The 19646-nt window shown below is 38.1% G+C and overlaps 1 protein-coding gene across 1 annotated transcript in view; it reads right to left on the bottom strand.

Moving 5' to 3' along the window:
- Nucleotides 1–8322, bottom strand: part of LOC122025747 (bifunctional dethiobiotin synthetase/7,8-diamino-pelargonic acid aminotransferase, mitochondrial-like) — a 62399-nt gene extending 54077 nt beyond the window's left edge. Inside the window, exons 1-2 of the mRNA XM_042584618.1 lie at nt 8181–8322; nt 7992–8075 (exon numbers count right to left, since the gene is read on the bottom strand). Of these exons, the coding sequence (XP_042440552.1) occupies nt 7992–8038 (47 nt within the window). The 5' untranslated portion in view covers nt 8039–8075; nt 8181–8322. The remainder of the gene's footprint in view (nt 1–7991; nt 8076–8180) is intronic.
- Nucleotides 8323–19646: the final 11324 nt, after the last annotated feature.

Here is a 19646-nt window from a genome sequence, read left to right as displayed (position 1 = left end):
TCACAAAACTTGTAACTCTGTTTGGACACAGGCTCAACAACTCTTTACAATTTACAAACACCTCTCGGCGACTCTATCAGGTTTGAGATGATCTCATGACCATCCTCAGTGCCCATCAGGTTAAGGATTCAATGTCTACCTATTTAAGTTCAGTCTCTAGTTTTCTTTGTAACTTCAATGAATTACTTCCACCTACGGTCACTCCTGTTGCGGAGCTTAAAAATAGGAAGAAATTTTTTGTCTCTGACTTTATATGGTCTGCCCACATATTATTCTCATGTTCGCGATCAGATCCTGGACAGCCAAGCTATCATGGACAGTACCTGGACAACTCTCCTCCGTGTCCCTGCCAAAGTCTTGACGTTACCTCCTTCCGTTCCTGTTGACTCGTCAGCTTTGGTCTCTCGAAACAAAAACAGACCTCCACCTCGTAAGATTGGCAGAGGACCTCTAGGTTCAATCTCTAGTCTTTTTTGTAATTTCAATGAACTACTTCCACCTGCGGCGACTCCTATTGTGGAGCTTAAAAATAGGAAAAAAATTTTATGTCACTGGCTTTATATGGTCTGCCCACAGATTATTCTCATGTTCGCGATCAGATCCTGGGCAACCCCACAGACAATACCTAGACAACTCTCCTCCGTGTCCCTGCCAAAGTCTTGACGTTGCCTCCTTCCGCTCCTGTTGACTCGTCAGCTTTAGTCTCTCGAAACAAAAACAGACCTCCACCTCGTAAGATTGACAGAGGACATCCTTGGTGTGATCATTACCACCGACCAGGACACACGATTGATAAGTGTTGGAATCTCCATGGTCGATCTCCTCGCATTGCTCAGATCGCTTAGAGTTTTGTCACTTCTTCAGCTTCCACTACACAATTGCCATCGGATCTGATCCCACCGCCTTCCTATGATGACTTTCTGAAATGGTATGAGGATCGTCAGGCTTCAGATTCCACTACTGTCGTCGTACATGGTAATTCTTTTGCTGGTATATCTCGCTCTTCGGATCCTTGGGTTCTTAACTCTGGGGCCACCGAAAATATCACTAGTAATAAATCCTTTTTTTCTTTTCTCTCTACTTCCAATTATTTACCCATTTTACCATGGCCAATGATTCCCAAACTCAGTCCTAGGGTGTTGGTATTGTTCATCCTTCCCCGTCTCTTTCTATCCATAATGGTCTTTATGTCCTCAGAGCTCCCTTTAATTTATTATTCATAAGCCAACTTACTCGGGTCTTTGATTGTGTCATCTCTTTTACTAAAACTTTTGTTTCCTTACAGGGCCGGAATACGAGGAGGATGATTGGCTTCGGATGTGAGTCTCATGGCCTATACGGGCTTTAACAGCCCTCTCTTGTTGGTTCGGTGGCGACATCTCCACTTCTTATTCATGCTCAGTGGGGCATCCAGGTTTGGATAAGTTGAAACAATTACGTCTTACTTTTTCACTTAGAGTCTTTGTCTTGTGAGTCATGTCAATTAGGAACGCATGTTCGTAGTTCTTTTTCTCTTGGGCTACGTCCCCTTTTGCTTTGGTTCATTCTGATGTTTGGGGCCCGAATCATATTTCTTCTACATTGGGATCACGATATTTTGTTATTTTTATAGACGATTTTTCTCTTTATACTTGGTTATATCTGATGAAGGATCGTTCAGAATTATTTCCTAATTTTCAATCTTTTTTTCCATGAAATCAGAACTCAATTTAGTATTTCTTTTCGAACTTTACAAAGTAATAATGCATGTGAATATCTATCTACTTAGTTTCGTGCATTCTTGGCATCTCACTGTGTGTTGCATCGCACGTCTTGCCCTCATACCCCTCAACAGAATGGAGTTGCAGAACGTAAGAATCGTCATCTCCTCGAGACCACCCGGACTCTTCTTCTCCACTCTCACGTTCCTCATCAGTTTTGGAGTGATGATGTACTTACTGCATGTTATCTCATCAATCGCATGCCTTCCTCCACTCTCCAGGATAAAATACCTCATTATGTACTTTATCCTCATCAGCCTCTTCATCCTTTACCACCTAGGGTCTTTGGTTCTATATGTTTTGCTCATGCTCTTGATCCTGGCATTGATAAACTCTCTCTCTGGTCTCATAAGTGTGTCTTCCTTGGGTATCCACGGTTTTAGCAAGGGTACAAGTGTTATTCTCTTACTCTTTGTCGGTACTTTATCGTGTGTTGATGTCACGCTCTTTGATTAAGTTCCCTTTTTGGGCCTCACGATCTCCATCCGAGTTCTCTCCTCTCCCTGCAGTGATTGTCTTTATCCTCCGGGGATCTCTATCACCTCCAGCCCCATCTCCTCCTTTGCAGGTTTATCGGCGTCGTCCTCACCGCTTTGTCGTCGCCCATCACCGACATTGCCATAGACACATCTTTGGAGTCGAGTCCTTAACCTCTTCCTCTGGTCCCATCCCTTAAGTCTGATATTCCCATTGACTTCAGAAAGGTATGTGTTCCACTCGGAATCCTTCTCCTCATTATATTTCCATGAGTTATCATCATCTTTCTCCTTCCTACTTTTCTTGTCTTTCTTCCTTGTCATCGGTCTCTCTTCCAAAGACTACAGGTGATGCCTTTGCCCATCTAGGATGGAAACGAGCTATGCTCGATGAAATGTGTGTCTTGTAGCGCAGTGGGACTTGAGACCTCATTCCTCTACCACCTGGGAAGTCAGTTATTGGTTGTCGATGGGTGTATACTGTGAAAGTTAGTCTAGATGACATGGTTGACCGACTTAAGGCTCGCATCATCGCTAAAGGCTATACTCAAATCTTCGGATCGATTATAGGGACACTTTTTCTCCTGTAGAACTTGAGACCTCATTCCTCTACCACCTGGGAAGTCAGTTATTGGTTGTCGATGGGTGTATACTGTGAAAGTTAGTCTAGATGACATGGTTGACCGACTTAAGGCTCGCATCATCGCTAAAGGCTATACTCAAATCTTCGGATTAGATTATGGGGACATTTTTTCTCCCATTACCTGGATGTCTTCTATGCACCCTTTCCTGTCCATTACTGCGATTCAACATTGGCCTCTTTATCAGTTGGACATCAAAAATATATTCTTACATGGTGACCTACTCGAGGAGGTTTACATGGAGCAATCTTCGTATTTTATTGCCCAAGGGGAGTCTTCTGGTCTTGTATGTCACCTACGGAAATCTTTATATGGCCTCAAACAGTCACCCAGGCCATAGTTAGATAGATTTAGTATTATAATTCAACAGTTTAACATGACTTGGAGTGAGGTTAACCATTCTGTCTTTTATCACCACTCATATACTGGTTGCATCTACTTAGTAGTTTATGTTGATGATATCATCATCACAAATAGTGATCATCTCGGGATTTCACAAGTGAAATAGCATCTTTTCAAACATTTCTAAACAAAGGATCTCAGCAAACTCAAATATTTCTTGGGAATAGAAGTAGCACAATCTAAAGATGGGATCATCATATCCCAAAGGAAGTATGCAATGGATATTCTGTTAGAAACAGGAATGTTAAACTCAAAGACAGTTGACAACCGCATGGATCCTAATGTCAAGCTCCTGCCAAATCAGGGGGAGCCTCTTCTACATCGTGAACGGTACAGACGACTAGTAGAGAAACACCGATATCTCGCTTACAGTAAGTCGCTTAAACTCTCTTTAAGACGCGGTAACTCGCATTATTCGATATATCGAGGCGGCCAGAAAGGATCTTTGTATGAAGACAAAGAACATACTCGAGTTGTAAGATATTCTCAAGCAGATTGGGCAGGATCTCCCACTGATAGAAGATCCACTTCTGGATTTTGTATATTTGTTTGAGATAACCTTGTTTCTTGGAAAAGCAAAAAGCATAACGCTGTGGCAAGATCCAATATATAGGCAGAATATCGAACTATGGATAGTCAATCAAGAGTTTATATGGCTAAAACAATTGCTTCAAGAACTAAGGTTCGGAGAATTTACACAAGTATCACTTATATGTGACAACCAGGCCGCCATGCATATCGCCTCAACCAAATTTTTCATAAGAGGACAAAGCATATTGAGGTTGACGGTCACTTTGTCAGAGAGAAAGTCATATCTGGAAAAATATCTACTAGCTCTGTCAATTCACATGATCAACTAGCAGATATATTTACTAAGTACAGAAAGGTCTCCGAATTGACTACATATGTAACAAGCTTGGTGCATATGTTCTATATTCTCCAGCTTGAGGGAGAGTGTTGAATACTTCCGAAGATTCCCTTAATTGTAGGGATTATAATTGATTTGGATTCCCTTGATTATTAGAATTAAGATTGATCTTGATTGTATTACTATAGGGATTGAGATTGATTTTTCTTTTCTCTCTTTGTGTATATAAATACCTACATGTAAACATATTAATATAACATAGAGAGATTTTCTCTTCTCCACAGTAACTTTCTTTGCTTACACAACTAGGACAGGTAGAGGAAAAAAGAGAGAAAAGAATGTTTATTTGAGTCCTAATTTTTACTTTTCTTGCTTGTGACTTCAAGTAGCGGTGGAAATTTTTGTTATCTCCTTTTAATCGTGTTATAAGCAGATTATTTCATTGATGCTAATATAACTATATGAAATTGCATAAAACTAATAAAAAGTTTTTAATATAAATTATTTTAATAATTAAATATTTTTAAGAAACAATTTTTATGGTCTAAGATTAATTAGATTGTATAAAGAATTAACTTATATGTTATAAAAAGAAAGTTATTAAAAATTAATTTACAACTGGTTAATTCATGTCCATGGTGACTTTTGAATTTCCTCACTATTAATTGTGTTTGGGGTTGAATCCCACCATTATCTAAATGATTACGCGTATGCTAAATCAGGAATGATAATCCTTCCTAACCTTATTTCTACACGGCAGAACTCCTTTAGAAGTGCATGAACTTAATTAAATTGATCCAGTAGACATAGAAGACCAGTGTTGTAGAATCTCCAAAAATTAGAATAGATCACTGAGTAGTGATAAAATGCTTCTTTAATAAGGCTGATGTTAGACATGGCTGGTGTCAATCAAAGGTTTCATTTCGGGGATGTGCGAATTAAACTTTCCTGAAGATGAACGGATTCCATCATAAACCTTGTCATATTGGCCATACATAACCTGATGGGATAGAACTTCAGAAAGAAAAGTTGTTATTGTGGTGATCAATAATTCTCCAAAACAAGCATATTAATCTTTCTTTTTTACTATTTTAGTGAATAGAGAAAACTCACAGCAACTTATATACTTGAGGTGCACCAAAGAGCTCATGAGGTGTTAGATTTTTCCTCCTACCCTTCATTATTCATAGTTGACATAATTTTAACCAAAATTGAGTGTTTTATCTGAAAGAGAAGAGTACCAAACCCACAATACATAACTAACAATTTCAATTAACTGATAACTCTAACAACCAAAACCAAATGCTAACATCCTTTCTCGAGCTATAGTATTAAAATATTACATTACCCAGCCTGTTACGTAGATTAGAAACAAAAAAACTCACAAAAAGAGAAAGATAAAAATGACAAAGACACAGGACATAAACAAAAACATGATACTAGTCTAGAGACATGAAGATACAAGGGGGGGTTTTGGAAAAAAAAAATTAATCTAATTAGGAATATGCAAGGGGGTGGAAAGGTACTTTTTTAATCTAGAGTTATTGATGTATAAGAAATCCTCATACTCATTAATTTTCTCATACACTTTGATTCTTGGTCCTGCACCTGCATCCCAAATTTGAACCTCTTTCTATCACACACATGTTCAATACTCATACTTGCTTGTGTCCGAGTGATGTAGACTAAAACATCCAATGTGGAGGTAAACTTAAAACACATATAACTAACAACTCCAATAAATCAATAATAATAGAGTTAATTTGGAACTAAGAGTCAGTTTGGAGTTCATATTCTGCTCTAAAACTAGTATCTATAAGTGATGTCCACCCATAGGTAGATGACCATTTGAGATATTTGACAATTTTTTTCTTTCAAATAAGTGATTAACAACTCCCATGTGGAGTGAAGTAAATTATCTATATTATATATACCTATCCATGTTTAGCTTCCTTAATGTTTACTATCTTTATTTTAACCACTTAGATGTAATGCCTTTACCTATAATTTGTTATCAGATTCCAAATAAGTGTACATGAGTAACCTAAATCTCAGTTTCATGATGGAATCTTGATACGTATCTTTGTTATATTTTCCTGAACATCGTTCAGGTTCACGCAGGTATCCTCAGCAAGCGTAAATACTAAAGGGACAATGACAGAAGGCACTCCAACAAAAATAAAGAAGGAAGAGAACGATCTCCAAGGTAAGAGAAAAGAAATGTCAGCTTTCCAAGCTGAGAGGGAAGGGGAAGGATAGCAGGAAGACCATCTCCAAGATAAGAGCAAGAACAATAGAACTTCGAACCAAGAGAAAAGATGAAGACCTTACTTTCAAGGTAACAACAAAATTAAATGCCGTAGCCTCTGAGCTAAAGAAGAAGAGGAAGAATATCCTTGGTAAGAAAAAGACCTTCTGAGATAAGACTTTTCCACAAGTAAAACCTATTGAGATGAGAGCACTTGGAAAGCACATTCTAGATCCCAAAGTTTTAAAATTTTATATCTGAGGTTGATTGAGCATTGAAGCTACCTGCGTTGGCAATTCCAAGCACCATTTTGTTTTGCAGGACAGAAATTTTTTACTCCAACCATAATGACTCTGATATTAATCAACTCCATCTAATCCACATTAAAAGGCAAAACCTCAAACCACCGGACAGAAATCTTGGCATCATGAATAGTGTTGTAGAATTTATAGTTTAGTTTTATAAGTTGTGGTGTTATTCTTGGCCAAAAATCAAAAGAGTGCCTTAGTTTTGTTATTGTCAAAAGAGTGCCCCGGTTTGAAAAATTATTAAAACAACAAAGTTATATCAAAATATCCTTTCAAAAAGTGCGCCCCAAAAAATACCATTTGTTTTAGCATTGTTATAGTAGCCTTGGCCAAAACTGTTATAACGTAAAGCACTATTATATAAAAGTATCCCTTTTGAACTTGGTCAAAATTGCTCCAATTTTGTCAGAATTACTCTAACTTAGTCAAATTCACTTCAATAATATTATAGCACTTTTGGCTAAAGCTGCAATTTTGGTCAAATTGCTTTATGTTGTAACAGTCTACTACACGTTAAATAGTTTTGAACAAAGCCACCAAAATAATGCTAGAATAAGAATACTTTCATAATGAAAATATAATGGGATGTTTACACTGACCCAAGCACCTTTTACAGTCATCCCCAAGTTATGTGTTGGGAGATAAATCACAAGGTTAGCTTATAACTAATCGCCAAGTGGCTAGAGAGTAGGAGGGTTTTTTTTCCGAGGACATGTGCCCGTCAGGAATTGATCTCTTGTCCCATTAAAGCAAGAGATATAATGGGATGTTGTTTTCAAACTGGGGTGCCCTTTTGATGTTAATGAAAATAAAGGGCACCCTTTTGATTTTTGCCCATTATTCTTTCACCCATGCTAGTAGATTTAGCTCCAAACAAGACATAGGAGACATATTGTATAGCCACTAAAAGTTTTCAGCAATTTAGTTTTGACATTCAGTGAAATAATTATCTATATTCTGCTTGTTCTAAGCTAAGAATATCTACAAATCAGCTTCATACACTAACTGACCTCAGAGATATAGATAAAAATAACAACATAATAAAATTTGAAGATCTTCCAAAACAAATGAACAAAATTTGGAATTACTTCAGATGTTTAACTCGAAAGGAGTCTTAAATAATCAATAAAATCATAATTAAGAAGCAGTTCAAGTTCAAGGAACATATTACTTCATTGCCTTTCTGCATGTAACTAAATCATGAAAAGAGTATAATAGGCCAGAAAAATATTAGTAGGTCAACTTTTACAGTGTCGCATGAGGAGCAAGAAAATGTTGTATTACTGACTTGCAAATTAGAATCAGGCCCTTGAGTCCACCAACTTGCACATGCATCAAACTGTGGAATGATCATCTCTTGATCATTCCAAACCTAGACAAGCAACAGAGAAAAGTGCAACGTCGATCATAAAACATGCATCATTTAGATGTTTGAAAAAAGAAGTATTAGTCTATCATAACAGAGAAGTAGACAGACCTTGTGTATAGCAAAATTCTCACCACAGCGTGAGTCAATGACAGTAATAGTCTCTTCAGGAACCAGTTTGTGTTGTGTGAATGGCCACCAGAAAAGGTTGCCTGCCTTTCTTGGCATATCATGCAATCTTTGAATTCTTTTTAAATGAGCAGACACCAAGACTTCCTGAAGGGAACTGAAAACCTTTCCAGATTCATAAAACCAATCCAGCAAGTCGTTTATTGGATCTTGAGGAATTGGTGGCAGCATAAGCACAGGTAGCCTTCATTAAGACAGAAGGGCATATTACATTGATCTATAAAATATACGTGTAGGAATATAAGTGAACAAAGAACAACAAAAAAGATTCTACATATGTGGTAATCATATGTAGAAAGCACTTGATAGTAGAGAAGTTTGATACTAGTTCATCCTAATATGTTAATTTCCAATTCATGAGCGAATGTCCATGTTAATTTCCTAGATTATATGCTGTTGATAAAGATAACATTTTATAGAGTTGACTTCTTGCATCCCAAGAGGTAGAATAATCCAGGATTCATGCAGAAGAATTACTGAGTTATGAATTGACATTGCAAGTCAAAACAAAAATTTTAACATAGATTTATCCAACCCTTTTAGATTTGTGTTACAGAATGATGGTTAGGATTATTGTTATTTCGAAGCTTGATGAATTGAATTTTCCTTTTCTAAATTTTTTTGTTTTCAATATTCCGTTTCCAGAAAGAAAAAAAAATTGAAAATTGAAAATTGAAAATTGAAATTAAAGTTTAAAACACACATTTGTCATCGACTTTCATTTTGACAATTTTACACAAAAGATGATTGATATTTCCAATATATGAGAAAAAAAATATGAAAAATGTTGGGACTTGGGAGATCTAAAAAAACAAAATTGAAAACAGAAGAGACTGGATGTTCCATAATGAAACAAAGTCTAAAAGTTCACTACATATATTATGTATAGCATATCATTACCTATTTCGTAGGTATGACTGTAGGCACACTTCATTAGAAAAGCCATGATCCACCAAAATAATAGCTGCAACATCATATCCTCTAAGAGTCAGACACTCATATGCAGCTATAGTTCCAGAAATTCCACCCAAACGACCATCTCCAACCAGAATGGAAGGAAATCTGAAAGGCCTGATCCACGTTCCAGGTATCAGAAAAAAATGAGCTCATGTAATCATCACAAAAGTGTTAGAACTATGACAAATTATTTACAAGAAGCAACATCAACACAATCACTCCAAAATTATAGCACAAACTATGTCATAGGACAACTGATGACCAAATTCATAAAGGGTTCAAAGAATGTTCAACGGAGGGTTATAAAGAATTAGTTTTAACTATCAGCAACATTGCTCTCTGCAAGAAAACAGGACTTTTAAGTTCAAAATAGAAATAAATGACAACTTCCTCTTTTCCATTTTGCCAAATTATTGCTTCCTTCAGGTAGGAGCACAGTTTCTAAATCACATATTTAGCAACCTTTTAGCAGATAAAATGCTACCATTGATAGCACTAAGTCAACTGAAACCCTGAAAATTCCAACATTAGATACCAATGCAAATTGGAACCTACTCAATATAATACCATCTTCTTCACTTATAATTTACAAACAAATCTATTCTAGTAGACAAGAACATTGTCCATTGAACATTTCCTTAAACATATTGCTAAAGGTATTGGATTTATTAGAAACTAAGTGTAATCCATTAAGTGCCACATAAATAATTCTAGGTTTAGGGTTACAATTAAGAGTCCATATGTACCCATGATGTCATGGTTATCTCAAAATAATGCAATACAATCTTCTTCTATTCCCAAATTTTATATGGTACTAGAGTCCCCTTTCTGAATTTAGAGCTCCAAAAAATATTCCCTCTAGTTGCCTCTCTCCTCATCCACCTATTCACCTCTCTTCTTCAAATTTCTTTTCTCCTCAATAGTTATTTCCACAATCTACATGCCTCCCTAACTGTTGTGATCCAACAGCCACCAGTGCCTTCACAACTCAACCACTGTTATCAGCAGAGTAAATGGTCAACAGCAGCACAAGCGAAACAAAGAACCAGTTTTCCATTGATGACCAACTCGAGTTTTCAATCAAGGAGCATAGGGTCATATGACACTGCTACCAAGAATTTAATTTGCAAGGGTCTATTTAATAACTTGATGGTTTCAATGATGATTGCTGTCAGGCGGAGTAAAAGGTCAATGGTAGTGCAAGTGAAATGAAGTGTTGAAGCTAAATGATGCTAATTTTTCTAGTGATTCTCTCACACCAAATAGCGACATACTTGGGGTTCCAAGGATATGTAGCAGATTTCAAGTATCTTTGATGAGCATGCCTTCTCCAATGAAGAAATCCCCAAAACTCTGATAATCTTGAGCATTAATGCAAGCTTTAACTAACAATTGTATCTCACCTCCATCTAATACCCCTACCCTTGGCAAAGCATGTAGCAAGCACCTTGCAATTTCGCCCAAGAGAATAATGCCCACCCACCAACTAGATACTGGGGTGAAAACTCATTCCTCCATCACTATCATATCTCTGTCATATTTCAACTAGGCCACTTCAAGCACCACAATCATTATTGCTCATGCAACCTCCACTTTAGATTGTTGCTCCTTCATCGTTGGTCATTGCATGTCCCGAAATAGTTGCATGTGGCCTTCTACGAGCCAAGAATAACCCTATGTCTTTCTTCTCTTCTCTAATTTGTTGGCTCTCCCTTTCCAACTCACAGTTTATATGTGTGAAAGACTCTCAATGTTGGTGAATTTGATTGTCTCTTTTGTTTTAGCAATGTAATCTCCTCCTCACTCATCTTCTTTAGGTTGCATTGCAAAAGGAAGTTCTCAGAGATTGTCTTCTTTAAATTCCTCCTCGTGCTTTAGCACACAAACCCATTCTACCTTAACCTCCACAAGCTACTTACAACACCTTTAGACATTGTATTCACTCCCTTTTCTTCCTTTTTCCCCTACTGTGCATTGAAGACCATAATAAATAAATTGTCATGTTCTCATTTTCTACATCCAACAAAGGATCAAGCTATGTTACTCGTCTCCAATGAAGATCTAAGTAGAGAGAATATCTTCTTCTCAATTTTCTATGTCAATTAAAAAGCTTTGCTATCCATCCTCTAAAGACTGTTGAGTTATTTCCTAACTCTCAGTTTATTATGTGTTACTATATGCACCACTTCATGGAGAAGCTGACTTGAGAGATCAATTTCTAAGATTTCTCTTCAACCTTTCCTTTGTATATGTTTCTCTCTTTGTTGATTTGTTGAATTTAGTCAAACACATTGTTGGTTGTATGCTAACCCAAACTTTAACAGAGACCATCTACATGGTCCACTAACACCTTAAATTTTGTCTTACTTGCATGCAAGTAGTATGTTTTTCAGTTTCATCATTGTCGTGTCTAGCTAATTTTTACTTACAAGAGTTTCTCTAGTTTATATAAAAATTGGACTTAGATACTATTTATGTTCCAACTTGAGAATGAGTGTTGAGGGTAGTAGACTTATTAGGTATAAGGTGTAGTAGGTTTGGTCCCACATTAGTATTTAGGATTTATGGCGAATCTATAAATATATCTCATAATAATGAAATACAATATTCTCCTATTCCCAATTCTAAACATATTGTTCTTTTCATACGACCGAAAGACCCTTGGTGACAGAGGGTATCCCTTTAACCGGACTTTTTATGTTACCTTATCTATTTAATAGCACTAAGTGCCAAAAGGGTAAACACTCCAATGTGACCGTCGCAGGGTAACTCCGGTACTTAGTTAGACTTCCTACGAAGAATAAACATAGAGGAAAGGAGATTAGTTATTCATATTACATCAATGAGCATTACAATGAAATTGAAATCCTAGAACAACCTTCCCAAGTTAAACTTCCTCACACAACTTTCCTCACTCTCTAGCTCTTCTCTCTCCGACTTTCTCTCTCAGTCCTTCTAGTTCACAACACCAACCAACACTTCGACCATCTAGATAATTTGCTATGCAAAGTCTCTAGTGGTTGCTCATCAATCCCTGTGGATCGATATCTTCTTATTACTTAACGATATTTCCGTGTACTTGCAGAATTAACAAGCTTTTGACGCCGTTGTCCGGGATTGTTGTAGAGCAACATTATTTGATCAGCATTTGAGTTAATCTAGACACATCTTTTTGTGAATATTTCGTATCTTGCAACTTCTCTCTTTTAATTCTACACTTTAAATTTCTACATTTCAATTCTGCATTTTGTTCTTGAAAACAAAAACTGAGTTCGCTTTTGCTCTTTTATGCGAAGATTGATAATGTAGGGAATTTATTGTCTATTGTTGCTGAGATCAATAGGACATTCAATAGAAGAAGAAATCCACAGAGACAAATAGAAGAAGAGCAAGCACAAGCACAAAGGACTAAGGCAAACAAACCATCTGTTGAGTTCTCAGGTCTAGCTTCACCACACCATCTGTTGAGGCAAATAATTTTGAAATCAAGCTAGCATTCATTTATATGGTTCAGCAGCACCAATTTGGGGGTGAACCCACAAAAGACCCAAACCAACTCTTGGAGACGTTTTATAAAATCTGTAGCACCATGAAGATGAACAGTGTCCCATTTGAAGCTATCAGACTACTCTTATTTGGATTTTGTTTTTTAGAGAAACAGGGCAAAGGCTTGGCTTAATTCTTTGTCCGCAAATAGCATTTCCTCTTAGGAGCAGTGTGAACAAATCTTCTTGAAGAAATTCTTCCCTCCACAAAATGGGCAACATCCCCATATGGGACAGATTCAAGGGATACTCGATATGCCCACATCACGGATAACTAAAGAAGTTTCTAGAAAATAATTCTCACCAAATTTACCAAGTTATCATACTTATGTGTCATCTTCTGTTAAACATGTTTCCGTCGGTTATTCAAGTCGATCGTATATATATATATATATATATATATATATATATATATAGAGAGAGAGAGAGAGAGAGGGAGATCGATGTGAAATGATAGGCGGGACAGGTAAAGTCCTTAATTTTTTTTATTTTCTCGATCACATTTTTCATATATATATATATATATATATACTGGCAATAATAATAATTTATTATTGAATTGCTTTTTTTTTTTCGGGGTCCACTATGGACTGTCGGGTTTTGAGTGGGGTCGAGGCAAAGCGGATTGAAAAAATAGGCAGGGCATGTCCAAGTTTGGGTCCATTTTTTCGGGCGGGGCGGGATCTGGTATTAGCCAAACCCGGCCCAAACCTGCCTCGTTGCTATCCATATCCACACCTACAATGGAATCAACTATCAAACCAAAGTCTTCTTAAACTCCGCAACTGGTGGAGCCTTGATGAACAAGGGATTTGATGAAGCTAAAGAAATCATAGAAAGTGTGGCAATGAATCATCACCAATGGGCATCTAAACAAAGTGGCAACCCCGTTAAAACCACTAGGAAGTATGATGTTAATGTCTTAAGCTTAATTTCTACAAAGATGGACGCCTTAACAAAGAAGTTCGAGTTAATGAACACGAGTCCGGTAAATGTTATTGTCTCAACTTGTGAAGTGTGTGGAGTGGAACATGCAAAAGAAGTCTGCCCTCTTGGAGCCATTACAGCACAGTTGGCTCAGCTTAAACAAGTGGATGTTATAGGCAACTTCAACACAAGACAGAACAATTCGTACTCCAATACATACAACCCCGGATGGAAGAATCATCCGAAGTTCTCATATAGAAACAATCAGACCAAGGGCAGCAGAATCATCAACCCTCAAAAACGGATAAACTTATTGAAGTAATTCTAGCCAACCAAGTTGAGATGAAGAATGACCTTAAGCAACTTAATTCAAGGATGGACAACGTTGAGAAACACCTGAAGATGCTTAACAGTAAAATAGCACAAGTGGCTAGCTCTTCTTCAATAACACAAGGATCCTTTCCAAGAAAGATAGAGCCCAATCCTATAAAGCATTGCAATCTTATTGAGTTAAGGAGTAGACGGACGTTAGGAAAGCCCCAAGAGACTGCTTAAAAAGGAATTGAAAAAAATTAGTCTTCTCCTCTAACATTGATCCTGCTCAAGAGGAGGTGAAGGTTGAAGAGCCTCTATCACAAAGAAATATTCTACCAATCTCTTTCCCTCAACGAATTGCAAAAGCCAAAAAGGATAAAGAATTTGAGAAATTTCTCGAGAAGATTAAAGAACTCTGCATTGAGATTCCTCTCATATATGTCTTACATCAAATGCTAAAGTTTGCTAAATTCATGAAGGGCATCATCTCCAACAAGCGAAAGAACGATTATAAGACTATAGCTTTAACTGAAGAGTGTAATACTCTTTTGCTCAACACACTACCACCGAAGCTCAAAGATCTAGGAAGTTTCTCCATCCCATGCAAAATTGGTACCACCGAGTTTTTTGCAATTTAGGAGCTAGTATTAGTCTCATTCCTTATTCTATGTAAAAAACATGGTTTTAATGACTTGAGATTGACCACCATAGCACTACAACTAGTAGACAACTCATTGTCCCTACGGATTTTATGGTCTTGGGCATGGATGAAGACCTAAAAATCCCTAGTATTCTTGGATGACCTTTCCTTGCTACAACAGGAGCCGTGATCAACGTGAAAAACCATAGATTAGTTTTGGTAGTCGGAGAGGACAGGCTTGAATTTGTTTTATCCAAGTCATCTAATCCATTGTCTGTTGCTAAGAGTTGTTGAGATCCAACCTAAAGAACACCACCACCCCTAGGAAGACCGTCGGATGAAGCACCGAGTTCGACGGATAAGGAAAGACACCCCTGAACCCATAACGATAACTATATCATCCCAGCACGTGCCCGGATGAAGGAGGGGCCGCAAACAACTTGCCACGTTGGAGGAGAGCATCTCCACTTTAAGGCAAAGGCTCTAAGTTGAGCCAAGGGGTAGAGCTCGTGACCTTAAACGAGCACTTCTTGGGATCCCACCCAAGGATTTCCTTAGTTTGTTTCCTTTTCTTTTCTTGTTATGTTTATTTTTAGAGTGTAATTTCAGTTCAATTTCCATTTTTCAGGATTGTCGACCTCCGTAGCTGGCCATGAACTCATTCATGAGTGTGGAGGCATTAGGGAGAAGTGAAAAAAAGAAACTAGTGTCAAATAGGAGCAGGGGCAGTAGTCCGCATGACCCAGCCGTGCACGGCCGTGTGGGAGCATCGGCAGAAGAAGACGAAATCCACGCCTTGGTCGTGTTGTGCCCCTCAGCTCAAAGAGACGCACGCCGAGGTCGTGTCATGCGGCACAGTCATGCCCCCACGCACAGGAGGGCACACGGCAAGGTCATGCGACACAGTCGTGTTATGCCAAGGAAAAAAAAACGTCCGTGTACTTAGAGAGATACACGGCACGGCCGTATCTTTGTCTTCTCAGAGAAACACACAGCACAGCCGTATATCCAAGCACGGTCATGTCGATTCGAAGACTCGGGGCTATTTAGCCCCAAAAACGACCATGCCACCTTGGGGCACAATCGTTTGAGCTCCACCTCCCCCCTTCTCCTTCATCTACTCCTTTAATTCTCCTCCCAAATCCCTCCCTTCTTCAACCTTGAGCAAGATCCACCTTCTAAAGCCAAGATCTACTGCTTCCAAGGTTAAATCTAAGTTGTCTTCCATCCCCATCCCAAGATCTACACATCTCCTCTCTTTTTTTCCCACCTCAATTTGTCACAGGAAGCAATCTTCCTTCTTTTTCGTTTTCAAAAATCTCTCTTCCTCTTCTCTCCTTCCTCCAAGAGCAACTTTCCCCTCTAAATCTAATTCGACATATCATGTCTAATATCTTGAAGAGGCTCCAAAGGAGTGGCGGATCAAACGGAGGAGGCGAGGACCCCGACAAGAACAAGGGAAAAAGAAAGGCCTTTGACAAAGGGAAGGCTAAGGCATCTGGAAAAAGAAAAAGGCAAACACGTGACGAAGGTAACGAGAATTCTTTGGGCATTACTTTTAGAAATGAAGAGCAAAAATCTAGATTTAATGTTCTTGTTACCCAAAAACTAGTTTGCACTAGATATCTTGATCCTTATACAATAAAAATTTTACGCTTTAAGGATATTGTCGATTGGTTGATTAGCAATCTCGATTGGAATGATTTGATGTATACACACCATCATACTTATCCCCGCCTATCCTAAAATTTTTAAGTTCGTTAAAGACTAATTTGCCTTGGAAGATAATCAAGATGGTAATATTAGCTTTCGAATAATGAATCATGATTACTGATGGTCTCTTTACGACTTTGATAACTGCTTTGGTTTGCCTTCGGGGTTTCGTAAATTTAATTTCCCTTTTAATATCAACTCATTTTGTACTGTATTGACGATCTTGATGGCCCCCACGACCCATCTCGCTCCAAAGACTCCTCCCTTCAAAACACTATTTTTTTTTACCTCCACCAAATTATGAGTAAAACCATTTTTGGTAGAGGTGAGAGTGACGGGATAGTTAGGAAGGTAGAGCTTTATTGTCTTTAGGCGATGTTAAACAAAGTCAATTTCAATTCAGGGTTCTATTTTCTCCAAACTTCTGTTAGAGACGGAAAAGCCTCATCGGGGATGATTGTTTTTTGGCGGATTGATAATCAATATTACCTTACACTTAAGATGTAATTTATATGGTCTAGATGTCTTACATGGTAAAATAAGATAGACCTAGAAACCTATTTGCCAATGAAAATGATATGTTGAGACGAAAATGGGCATGGTTTCTTGAGAAGGAATTGATTTCCTTTACCCCTGCCTAACCCCGACCGAACCTCAATTAAAAACCTGGCTAATTGGATCATTAAGGACTTAGCGCCCGAGCATGTCCCAACCCCCAAGGAGCACCATCAACCCTCGTTTGCTAGATACCCAAAACTAGTTGGACACTCCGAGCCAGCAAGATATTCATTTGCCTATGGTGATACAAGGTACTCTAGATTCGATTTTTATGACTTTCGTGCTTCTTTGGACCCTCTTCATGAGGGCACATGACCACTCGGCGCTTGCTGGAGGGGCATTGTACATTGACTCAAGAACAGTTTCAAGAAGTTCGCGATCATTTTCAATAGACGAGAAATCTTCAGGGGTGGATCTCTACATTTGTTAATGATTATTATGATGAACGAGATAGAATGCAGGATTTTAGAACTCCATGGGCGTTACTAGGCGGCAAGTTGCCACACTTTTTTAGTATCACGAACAAATTGGCAACCTACCACGAGTACCTAGACTCCCTCCTAGGAAATGCCCCTTGTGGCATACCCTCCTCCCTCGTTTCACCACCCGCGCCATCCCCCTCTACCACCTTATTGATTTTATTGGGACAATGAAATGTCCAAGTCTGGGCGATACATACTTGTTTCTTATTTCAGTTTAGTCTTGGTTTATTTCAACTTGTTTGCATTTTGATTCAACTTGCTTTCCAATATATGTTAGTTTCACTTTATGGCTTGTTGAGCTCATCTTTGATCATATTGTTGTTGACTTGTTCTCAAGTAGAAATTCTAGCACGCTTGTTCTTTATTTATTTTGTTAATGTTTAGTGCTAATATGTTTAGTGAATGATTTTTCCCCATCTTTAGTGAGCAATGTCTTTGAATGGTAAATAACTTTATAAATAGCCATGATTCATAAAAACTTGTTAGTACTTGTGTTCCGTGATCTTTCAAACTACATTTTGGTTATTAGATGCAGCTCAGATCATGTCCACTCGTTTGGAAAAATGTTTATGCTGACACTAGCATTTGTATATATGCATTTATGTTAGTGCTGCACTTTTAAAGCACCAAGAAAATATATTAAATTTGAATAAGAGATTAAAAAATAGTTATCGCGAGTAGAATGTAGCAACTTATCCATTTAAACCGAGTTAAGTTATTGGGGAAATAAATATTATACTTCTCTTGATTCTGAGCACTTCTTCGAGACCTTGGGTAGTTTGAGAAGAATGGACCAAGCGTATGGCAGGTAAGTATCTATTGCTGGGAATATGAGGAAATTCTGTTAGATGACGATTTGACTAGGCATAAAGATTGAAACTAAGAACTTAGATCATTCATCGTACTGAGCACGGAGAACATCTTCTTAGGCCACACTCAAATTACTTTGGTATCATGAGCACCAATAAAACCATTTGATAGAGTTAGATTGATTCAATATGGATTATGATACATTATACTGACACATAGATTTAGATTGCAAGTTTTTGTTTGAGAGCAAGCAAAGATTTAAGTCTGAGGGTGTGATGCACGTAGATTATAGATGCTTTTAAACGTTGATTGACGCACATTCATTTGTATTTCTTTATTATAATTCACGACATCGCACTCTATTTTATCATTTTATCAGCATGATTACTCATTTTGTTCGAAGATCTATTTTTATCTAGTTTTCATTGATAGGATGCGATATGGAACTAAAATGAATAAAGAATGCATGATGTAGCCTCCTTCGGAAATGAGCATGGGCAGGTCGTGCCTTAAGGTACGGCCATACCTCTCCACACAGCACTACACAAGGATAGGTCGTGCCCTGAGTCACGGTCATGCCCTTCCCTTCAAAGCTCCACATGGTCGTGTCGTGCTCAGAAGGCAGAGAGTCACACGGCCCGGTCGTGCCTCAAGGCATGATCGTGCCATACTTTCTGAGCCGCTGCATGCCATGGTCGTGCCTTAAGGCATGGTCATGTGCGCGGACAAGCAGGGTGGTCGTGCCCCCTGCTTATAAAAGGGGTCCTCCCCTTTTTTTGAGGAGGAAATTTCCCTTTTGGCGAAGATGAACTTAGGTCATTCCACTCCATCTTCCGGCATCTTCTCGACGATCTATCATGGTCTCCATCATTTGTCCACCTCCAAAGCGAAGGATTGGTTCTCGAAGACATCATTTTCATCTCGGCTAAGCTTTCTTCTCTCTTCTTTGTGTTTTGAGTTGTTTCTTGCCTCTATTCATGTCTTCGAGCCCTATTTCTTTGCGCATGGAGTAGATTTTTCTTGTTCTAAGACATAGGGAGTAATTGTAATGTGTATTTGATGTAAACTCTATGGATATGCCTATTTCTTATTTCTATGGCATGTTTATGCATTATTCCTATTCGATTAAATGTGTATGAACTTTATGTGCTTATATGTATTGTTTAATTGAACAGATGTATAGATCGGTCGTCACATAGAGGGAATACTCGACATTGTATTATTAGAGGCCCTTAGTGACTGAAGGTATCCCTTTAACCAGACATCTCGAGCATTCCCTTCAAATGGAGGCTAAATCTCTACAAGGAAGGTCCTAATTAGCACTTAATGGATTTTTCCCAATTTCATACTAGGAAGTGACGTGTAATTTAGATTGTATGACCGGAGGGCTCTTGGTGACAGAAGGTATCCCTTTAACCGGACTTTTTATGTTACTTTATCT

This window comes from Zingiber officinale, chromosome 1A (genome assembly GCF_018446385.1).
Source record: "Zingiber officinale cultivar Zhangliang chromosome 1A, Zo_v1.1, whole genome shotgun sequence".
NCBI classification, from domain to species: domain Eukaryota; kingdom Viridiplantae; phylum Streptophyta; class Magnoliopsida; order Zingiberales; family Zingiberaceae; genus Zingiber; species Zingiber officinale.
Note: the sequence above shows the minus strand (reverse complement) of the source record. Positions and strands in the feature narration are given on the sequence as shown.